The sequence below is a fragment of the Centruroides vittatus genome, unplaced genomic scaffold (genome assembly GCF_030686945.1).
Source record: "Centruroides vittatus isolate TY-2023 unplaced genomic scaffold, ASM3068694v2 contig_3007, whole genome shotgun sequence".
In the NCBI taxonomy this organism is placed as follows: Eukaryota; Metazoa; Arthropoda; class Arachnida; order Scorpiones; family Buthidae; genus Centruroides; species Centruroides vittatus.
Window position 1 is genome coordinate 40123 of NW_027121924.1, and position 11424 is coordinate 51546.

Here is an 11424-nt window from a genome sequence, read left to right on the forward strand (position 1 = left end):
AATTTTAAAATATAAGTTAATCTCATATTTATTTTCAGTTGATTTTGCAAGATTGAATATTTTGTAATATATTTACAACGTAATAATACAGTGTCATTGTAATTTTTTGAATATCTGACATTCCAGAATGAATTAAATGAAACATAACTTATGTTCTCTACTTATTAAGTTTACGAACGCTTAAAGAATATTGCATTTAAAGCGTTAACTTTCTTAGTTATCGATTTAATATTAATTACTAGAAATAGGTTACAAGTATCTGGATCATATAAATAATACCGGTTGAAGAACGTTCTGCCCTAACTTGTTCTAAGATTGATGACGTAACGGCAGCCGGAGGAGTGACGTCTGCACAAAGTTCAACCTTCATTATACAGGCAAGATTTGTGGTGTTTGTATTGTGGACGGCCTTGTCCAACAATTAAGCGATCAACAGAAGCTGATTAAACGAAAGATACGTCACACGATAACTTTAAATTATAATACTCTATTAGAAAAGTGATTGTAACTGATTAAATATCTTCAATTTTGTATTTTACGCAAGTATTCTTCGTAGACAGAAAGGTGAGTAAATTTGAATAATGTTTGTAGTTTGAGCTTTTACTTTCTCCGCTGCTATAAATAACAGGAAAAAAGAATAACTCTCAAAATTAAGCTTGTTGACATTTTATAATAATTAAATTAATAATATAAAATGATTTTAAAGTAAAGTATTATAATAAATGGCGCCACGCGCAATTTTGAATGTTGTTACCTGAAAAGTTATGCAAGCCTTTGCTGGAAATTTCATTTAAATGACTATTTTCATCCGCTCTATTGTAAAACAGTAATAATAGGAAAATACTCACATTAACAGTTCCCGTATTAGGCCTATATAAGCCATAAATACATTTTATTGCTTACGTAGTTTAATTCGGATAAAACTTATTTTGATTATTTTTATAAATAATTTTAAGCTAATTGGCTAATTAAGTATAAAATGTTTTTATTATTGTACTGAAGAATAACATTTCACAAGAAGTAAATTTTAATTAGTTTGAAAATTAAATGTTCCTATTATTCGTTAATTACAATTAATAAAAGTTTTAATTACAATAATGTTTTAAGAAATTTAATAATAAATAAGCAGAGGATGATTTTCTGTTATTATTCATACAATCAGAAATAGGTTGAGGTATAAGTAGTATGTTATATAACTACGTAATATATCCAATAATATATCATTAAATATTTCTGCCAATAAACTGTATGCAATTTTATTAAATTTACTGTTAAACCGCTGATATAAGTTTTAAATAATACATGCTCATTTTTCATAATCGATCAAATTAATTTACATTTAATCTGCACATCCGTTATCATTAATGTAATTAGAGATATACTGAAAACTATCATTGTTTTGCCTATAATACAAACCTAGAGGTTCGTTCCCTATGAAGTAAGTCTCACTTACTGATTTTTAAACAAGTATGACTTTAATTAGAGTTAATATTTTAATACTAAATCCTAAATCATAAATATTAAGGTAAATTCTACGTATTGTTTAAGCAAACGATTCTCAATTATACGGGATTAATATTCTATATAATGTTAAATGTCAGTAATAAAGACTTTTATAAATTTGAATAGTTTATCCCCTTATAAAATTGTAATTCGATCGAGCTGCAACCTATTATGAAATCGTCACAATTTTAGTAGTGTCTTGCTCTTATACATCATACTTTTCCTGTTAACAAAAAAGTCACGACAGGTAAGCTAAATAACTTTTGTTGTTGAGATTAAAAAAGAGCAGATAGACACCAGCGAGAATTTACAAGTCTGCCATTTTTTAAATTCGCAACCCAAACTTGTGTTAATAAAGATGCAAACGTACATTTAATTCGAGTATTTCACTTAAAGAACACACAAAACAATCTATTTTTGTATCTGAGATGTTAAATACTTGCATTAAGACCGTTGCCATGTAACTTCATGTATAGTAATTTTTAAAGTTTTAAATTTAAATTAAAATGAAACTTTTACCATATTTCATTATCACATCAATATAAAAGATTCGATATTTCCGGAAGAGTAAGACGAATTTCCTTGGAAAGAAAAGGCGCTTAAAGCTTTTAAATAGGTTATAAGTAAGTAAATACATCGTATCTTTAAAAAAAAAAAATTATAAGAAATGCTAATACTGTAGATCCCTGTAATCCGACATGTAACGGACCTGCCGGTGTCGGATTACTGGATTTTGTATGTACGCATAGAAGAAATAAACGTACTGTACATACTAGATAATAGAAAATGCACTTAGTTTATCGTATTGATTAGGATTTTGACTGTTTTTCTGACCTCACGTGCATTAAATAACTGGCGAGTGACAGTATACACGTACTCCAGTACATCAGTCTCCGTCACGTACTGTACATAATACGACAATGTCACGTGCACCAACCTGGCAGTGTTGGACTACAGATATTTTCTGTATATTTACTGTCTGTAGTCTAATCTAATAATAGAAAAAAGTACGAAAAATTATTAAATTTCTAGTAAAATTAATATTATTTATTATATTAATTTTACTATATTGTAAAATCTCTCGTGGAAACATGTTATAACCAACGGATTCGAGAAATGACGTCACAAGAAATGTAAATTTTAGGTTTATGACCTGTATAATGTATACGGCCTTGGCCATGAATTAACGTATCAACCAAAGTATTGGAGATAAAAATTACAGTACACGTGACGTGAAATTACAATTACTCTTCAGTTGGATATTAAAACTGGCTAAACAACATTTTTATTAAACGTAACAAAGCTAACTGTAAAGACAAAGGTGAGTAGAAACGTTTAATGTGTAGAGCTTGAGGGTTGCAATAATAAGATACGTCAGAAATGTTTAAAACCTTGTTTACTTGCATCCGTTGTGTTTTGATCTAATCTAAATGCAATGTCACCGTACTTTTATTATAACGAAGATTATACCAAGTACTATATTATTTTTAAATGTTTTATTTTATTCGACAATTACTACTCTGAAAATATTGTAATATTTTAAAGTGACCTGTTCAAAAGTTAAGACGTGTTTACACACACTATATATATGTATGCATTAGCATAAACTTTAATTAATCTGAAGTTTAAGTTTAAATATTAATATAGAGCCATAAATAAAGTAAAATTAATCATATTGTATACACAAACTCTTGTGTCGATCAGTACAGATTTAAGAAATATATACACAAACTAGTACATTTCTTTTGAATATTTCTCCGACAGTTTAGAAATGATGGCGGATTTTAATTTGCGAAACCTTTTGTGTGTTAATTTTTTTTTTATATATATTTCTTCGAAGGTTTCATTATTTTAAGTATTTTTTATTCCTGAATTTGGTTTTTATCACAAATAATTATATCGTATGTGTCTGTTAGTCAGACCATTAATAGATATACAGGTGCTATTACTGTAAGCGACACATTAGCGGAATGACAGCTTTGAGTTCTGTGTAAGACTTCGACAGAGATGTAGAAAACGTAACGTACCATTTATATGTACAAATGGTACATAACTTATAATGGTTTTTTCATCCAGATAACTATCCAACCTGAATACAGATGAGTTGAGAAAACACAGGGAAAGGGACACTATAACACAGCGAGCAACAGATATGAAACCGATCTTCCAATCGGGACGAGAAAGAGAGAATGCAAATTTCAGGCATACGATAGTCCTAGAGCAAAATTCATCGATGGTATAGCAGAGGTGACCTTTCTACAATAAACTTTTTTGAATGACATTGGAAGACACATTTATCTCCTTCATCATAACCAATTTTACATGCTTATATATTTTTACTTTTCCGGCTGTTCTATATAACAGAGGGAAAGTTTGGCAATCGGTCAAGAAATGACCCCCTAAGATTTTTACATTTTTGGACTCAAAACCTTCAAATGTGTGGGAAATGTAAAAAACTGGTTTTCCCCTTTTACGTTAATGTGTATGGGGGCGCGATTTCGTTCACCGTTTTTAAAGCTTAATAACTCCTGTGTTTTTCGTTGAATATTTCTGAAATTTTGCAGTTGCTTTTGATTGTTAGGGTTGTTCTTGCTGTTAAATTTTTATGATTACAGGTCTTTGGAGTGCAGAGATAAAGGTGGTCGTGCCTGTCTCCAGTAGGATCGGATTTAATGATGATTTTACTCATTATTAGCACTTACAATTTTTTAATAAAACTACCCGTACCCTCAAAATAGACTTTTTGCCATCTTATAATAGTTAAAAATATTTAAAATCTACTTTTTAATTTTATTTTAATGATTATTTTCATCTGTAATTCTATACAAAATGTAATAATATACAAATATTTACGATAATACAGATCCGGTATAAGCTATGAAAACAGTTTATTGTTTATGTAGTCTAATTGTGATAAAACTTGTTTTAATTATTTTAATTAAATACGATTCTACGTAAATTAATAATAATTTATTTATTGAAATAATGTAATTACAATTAATAATTTAACTTATTTAATAACAATTTCTAGATTAAAAAGAAACTAATTCATCGAATAATTGATAAATTAATACCTAATTATGTCAATAATTAGGTATTAAAAGTTTTTATTATTAAATCGACGAATAAGATTTGAGACGAAGTAAAATTCAATTAATTTAATAATTAACTTTTGCTATTATTCTTAACCAATATTTTAATATGTTGATAAATTTAACGAGCAATTATTTATTGTGACACAGTCACAATGCCGGAATGCAATTCTTAATCATATTTTTTAATTCATTTAATTTAAAATATATCCTCTCCACCTCACGTTAGTAGTGACTTCCCCTGTACATTATACTTTTCCTTTAACAACAGATTTGTGCCTGTCATCGATTAATTGCTTTAAGGGGAAAAAGTTTGAATTGAAATAACATGACTTACCTTCGGTATCTGAGGTTTATATATAGTTAATCGGGGCCTCCTGCTCCTACGGTTTCCACATCTGGTTTCTGATATCATCTGCCTAAGTCTGTTGTCGAGATGAAGGAAAGACAGGCACCAAATTGATATTCCGTATTTAAGTTTTACTTTAATACAAGTATGGTTAAGATGTTTAATTAAATTAACATTTACAAATGGCTTTATCCTTTTCATTATTCCTGTAAATTTTCCCAAAACGCTAAAGTAAGACAAATTGCATCGAAGTTTATCATCTGTATTGATGCTATTATTTATTTTTATTCGAAACTGATCATCATTTATATACTTATTTATGTTTGTAAAACACAGATATTTAGTCTTATCAGTAATTATACACAGATTATTAATTTTTAGTTAATTTAAATAATGTATTAAATAAATTATCTTGAATAATTTTTGTATTCGAGTCCATCTAAGCATTTTATTCGGAATAGTGTATCAATACTGATACTAAAAACTTAACTATTTCTTTGTGAAGATACTACATACGATTTTCTAAAATTTCCAGTTAAACCGGTTATACAAGCTATAAATAATACATTATTGCTTTTTATAATCAATCGCGTTAGCTTATATATACATTAGTATTTCCGTCATCATTAATACAACTAGAAATCTACCGAAATTGCCCTATTTTTATTGTTTTTCCTACAGAAAACATATAGAACTGAAGGTTCGTGCCCTATAAACTATGTCTCTATTACTAATTTTTAAGCAATATAATTTTAATTAGAGTTATTAGTAAGAATCTTAGTGATGAATTAATTTGGATAATTTATTCCTTTAGTTAAAAAAATGTCATTTGAAAAAGATTTATGAATGTGTTAAGAAAGATAAAAACTAGTTTCAATTCTAGTTTATCCACTTAAAGAAGACTTAAAAAAACATTATTTTTGTATCTAAAATATTAAATATTCGTATCGAGACCGTACACATGTACATCCTTAGAAACTGTTGAAGTTTTAATTATGAATTTAATTTAAAATTCTACAATATTTCATTAGATGATGAATATTAAAGATTCGATATTTCCGGAAGAGAAGGAAGAATTTCCTTGGGACGAGACGGCTCTTATAGCTTTTAAAAAAACTATAAGTAAGTAAATAAATACTTCGTATTATTCTTTTAAATTATAATAAATGCAAATATAGTTATTTTAATTAATATTTTCTATAGTCTAATCTTAATATATGTAAACCAAAAAGCTGAGAATTTATGGACTAATAATATTATTAACAATTTAACTTGTTCAAGAAATTTTATGTTTAAAATTCACTACTTTAAAATTAATTTTCTTTAAATTAACCCATTATTATACAGTCGTTTATACGTTGCATTCTTGTAAGTAATAGGATTTGTTTACATTGTGTACGTATACAAGGTAAACAAATGCTTGTATTCTGTATATTATAATATACGCAATAATAGCATTAATTGAAAGTGTTAAAGAAAAACTTAAACTATCTTTTTATACGAGTTTAAATACCATATATGTCTAGCCTCGTGTCTAATCACCCTTTATGCCCCATTGTGGACATGGCTAAACCCATATAGAATATGAATTAGAAGGCCCTTTTAAAGCCATAGGGTGGGAAAAACGTCGAAACTAAAAATAATAACAATAGTAATAAATAAATTCCAAGAATATAAAGAAAAATCAGTTTTTAATTACTTATAATGACCGTTGCACTTCTTTATGAAGTATTTTTATGTGACTATTATTTAGGTTAATGTTACAGATAAATGAAGTAGAAGTGTGATTCTATATAAATAAATTCGTAGTATTTTTATAACAGTATATACAATTAAATTATCAAAATTTCAGTTCTTAATTTGTTACTTTTAATTTTTTCTGTTACCACGGAGCACTTTTTAATCCAATAGAGCTGTATGATATTATACAGCTATAATATACAGCTATAAAAATAGTATACAGTTTCTATTATAATTATATAATATAGATATATTTAATACCCCGATATATGAAGAAAACCGGCTTTCCCAGGTAAAATATTAACTAGAATAAATTATTCAAATTTATTTTGTGACGTAAAGAAGATTATTACGTTACACTCAGATATAATAAAAGAAAATATATTTTTAATTCGATAAACTAAATTTTGAAGTGCAATAATTTATATACAGTCAACTATATGCAAATTCTGATATACTTTAATGTTTAATTATTAAACTTATTGGTCATGTTATTAAAGATTGCATTGGAAAATAACGGAAAATAATGGGGGATGGCACCACTATGATATGTATATCACTATAGCGTTTCTACGGACATTAATTATATAATTAAATTATAGATTTTGTTATGTTTATTGCGAACTCATCCCTGCCCGAGTGGATAAAACCACTGCACACTACCAGTTGGTAGTGGTTTCGTATCTTGCCAATTGGTTTTAAGGTGTAGTTTACCGAATTTTTTTTTCACGTTCCTAACACTCGAACAGGGACTGGTTTACGATATAAATCAACTTGTCTTAAGTGTTGTGTAGCTCTATACAATTAATCCATGTATGTATTGTTTGAATTTTTGTGACAAATTCCTAATGTTTAATGAAAAAATACAAAGACAAACTAAAAGAATGTAATAAGAATAATGAAAGGGTATGCAATAAGGCATTAATTATGTTTAATGAATTGATAATTTTAAGTAGTAAATTAACTTGTGATGATATATAACAACAGATCAATAAATTTTAGATTAAAATACTTAAAATGAATAATTATATTCATGATGAAATTAATTTTGTGTAGATCGGGGATTAATTTCGTATGTTAAGGAGTGGAATTATTCATTTATATTCGATGAAAATCGAGAAATTTTTCAGACTTTTTATGCGAATACATAAAAAGGTTTGGAAAATTTAAGATACTTTATAAACATTTTCATATTAATAATTACATTTTTTCATTTAAATTAGAAGATCAAGGGATTAAATGTTGCATGGATGACATTTTTCTTCTGGGTTTTCTTCGTGCAAGAAAATTTGACCTGCAAAGATCGCTTCAGCTGCTCAAGAATTACTATAACATAAGAGTAAACTATCCACAATACTTTAAGGATCTTCTTCCTTCCAAGATGGAGCATGTTTTGAACCTGAATATTATGCAATGTCTTCCAAATCCTGACCAAGATGGATGTTACATTTATGTTTTTCGATTTGGTAAGTGGGAATTTTATTACTTGTTGACAGTTATAAGAAAAAAAATTTTCATATCTGATCTTATCCGTAAAGTGACATTCTACTTCCATAAACTCGAACTCGCGTTAAAATTAGTGCTTGTTAAAGTATTCCTGCCGAATTTTTAAAGTTTTGTTTCATGAAATCCACCAGCATAAGAATAGGTGGTGTGTTAGCATGCAAATTACATGCCAACACACCTACATACAGTACATACATAAAGAATTTTGCTTCCTTTTTACTTTCCCTCCTGTTATATATAACAGAGGGATAGAATTGCGACTAGTGAAATAATGGCCACCAAAATGTTTACATTTTTGGACTCAGGAGACCTAGCAAACGTAATAGAAATCGAAAGAAATTCGAATGGAGGGTGTTTATGTATGTATGGATATGGGAGAAAGATTTTGTTCATCCTCTTTGAATCTAAATAATGTGCTTAAGGCTAATAGACTAATCAGCCAAAAACTCGGCGGATACCTTTTAACTTCTTAAAATTTAGATAATGTCCTACTCCTACCCAAAAATTGGATTTCTGTCTACATCCGATTGCTGGCTTTACATATATTACCATCTATTAGAAAACATTTAACAAAATATTTAACTAAATTTAATTCTTACAAAAAAGGATATAATTTTTAAAAATATATATCATATTCACCGAATTACTGAGACAATGAAATGGCTCGAAATAGATACGCCATTACTGCGAAGGAAGCACATAGCACTTACCTGTGTGGAGCGTGATAGTGTTTTGCCCCTGTTCATCATACTTTTCCTGTTAACAACAGAGTCGTGCCGGTTATGTATATAACTCCGTTCAGCGGAAAATATTTAAATTAAAATAACGTAACACGCGTTACAAACAGGAAGTTCATATATAGTTAATCCGGTCCTTTTCTCTTACGATATTCACATGCTTAACTACAAGGAAATCTGGAATTATTGTTTATATTTACAGAAATTATTTTATAAGAAAATTTTTGTAACATTCGATTGTATTTGTAGGCTACCAGTAATTTAAATATGATTGAATATTTTTATTTATTTATGTTAAGTATAATTAATAATAATTAAAAATATGTTTGTATTTTATCATAGTCAATTGGAATACTTCTGTTGCGGGTGTAACTGATATAATACGTGCCATAACGCTTTTTCTGGACTTTCAATTAAATTTTCATCGAACTCAAGTTAAGAAAATCGTTTGTGTCATAGACACTGGCGGATTAAATTTGTCACATTTCTATCATCTATCACCCAGGGCCATAAGTTCTCTAGCAATGGTTTTTTTCGTAGGTAACTTCTTATATTATTAATATATATAGATATAAATTATTATAAAATCTTGTTAAGTGTATGAAATATAATGGAGTAGTACACAAATTTGCTTTTTAATTTCGTGAAGTGGCAGTAATAATAAGGCTACAGTATTATTATTAATGTTAAAAATAGTGATGATTTTACTCATAAAATTAAATAATCCAGCAATAAGTTGTTTAACTTTCCCGGCAATATTTGGGAACGCAACCTGTTATTTTTTTATTAAAAAGAACTTCATGTATTTTTAACTATTATAAAATGGCAAAAATCTTAATTTTGAAGATATGGATGGGTTATATAAAAGATCGTGAATTGTAATAACGAGTAAAATCGTCATTAACTCTAACCTTACTCGAGACATCACATAATCATCTATATCTCCCCACATTACCGGCCTTTAACCACCAAAATTTGAAAACGGCCATCTCCCTAATACACAAACCGCTTTCAAAATTTCAGAAATTTTTCTCAAAAAGCAGAGAGGTTATTAAACCTTAATGCGGTTTTTTAATAGTGTATATTAATGTGTCAAATTCTGCTGATTAAAGGTCGAAGAGGTAGAAAGATTAAAGAAAGTCGTTTCTCATATCTGCGGTAAGGTCGGACTTAATGACGATTTTACTCGTTATCTTATTACCGTTTACACTATTTTATAAAACCCATCCCTCCTCTCAAAATTAACTTTTGACATTTTATACTAGTTAAAAATATAACAAATTTTTAAAATAAAATATGATAACAGATGGCGCTACCAAAAGTTGCCGGAAAAGGTAAGAAACTGGTTCCTGGATTTTCGAAGTACGGGATAAAGGAATATGCATTAATCTGTAATTAGCTGTGATATAATTAGAAGATTAGTAGTCGGGACTTTAATCAATTGTGAAATCTACGATCCGAATTACAATTACATAATATTTTTTGTATATACAGATTTTTATAGAATCTACCTATAATTTAACTGCTTAATAAAAATAAAATTGATCTTATGGAAAATAACAGTTCACATTATAAATATGTTAATGAGGTTTAATATATACATTATTTTCTAAATAGAAAGATTCTTATCACATACGATATAAGGCAATACATTACGTGAGCGTGAACGTCATATTAAAAGCTTTACTAAGTGTTTTTCTTCCACTTCTATCAGAAAAACTCCGGAAGAGGGTAAGAAATGACAATTTTCTTATTAATTCCTGAAAGTTAAATACAGTAATTTGTAGTGTCTCAAATCGTGTTTTATTTTATTTTTCATCGTGACATTTTGTTGTTATGTATCAGATGTAATAATCTGTAAAAATAAAATCTAATTTGCAGATACATTTGCATTCTGATATGGGAACTTTGCACGAATTCATCAGTCCAGATTGTCTGCCTTTAGAATTTGGAGGAAATTTATCATGTTTCGATCCCACTGATGCCAATAATATGCTTAGATCTAACGAGGAATTGTTTCGAAGAAACGAAGAATACGTGAAATTGTACGAAGAAGAAACAAATAAAAATTTCAGCCAAGGCAGATTCAGATACACCGGCGAAGATTTAGAAGAAGAAAAGATTGAAAAATTTATAGAAAAATCAGAAGAAAAATTTAAATGTCATTCTGACGATCCAGAAGCATTCTTATCTGCTTTGAAAGAAGATTCTGAATTTGAATTGACTCATCTTTAAATTTTGTGTAAATGAATTTTGAGTTGAGGAAATAAAATTACACATTAGTTACTTTTAATGCACCCGTTTGTAGAGCAATCTCTGAAAAAAGATTAGCATCGAAAATCATCTTTTTTAATTAACCTCATACAATAAATAATAATTTTATAATTATCGTAACCCAAACTATCAAATAGAGCAAACTGTCGATAATTCGAACTGTAACTGATAGATAAGAATTTTAGTCCGTAATTATCACGATATTAACAATATAATATAATAA

General features: G+C 28.2%; 1 protein-coding gene across 1 annotated transcript; it reads left to right on the forward strand.

Moving 5' to 3' along the window:
• Positions 1 to 526: 526 nt before the first annotated feature.
• LOC136972702 (alpha-tocopherol transfer protein-like) lies at positions 527 to 11224 on the forward strand. The gene is made up of 6 exons (XM_067267311.1): positions 527 to 564; positions 5976 to 6066; positions 7908 to 8150; positions 9270 to 9463; positions 10545 to 10658; positions 10809 to 11224. Exons 2-6 carry the CDS (start codon positions 5976 to 5978, stop codon positions 11160 to 11162), a joined length of 996 nt encoding a protein of 331 aa, XP_067123412.1. The 5' UTR covers positions 527 to 564; the 3' UTR covers positions 11163 to 11224.
• The last annotated feature ends 200 nt before the right edge of the window (positions 11225 to 11424 follow it).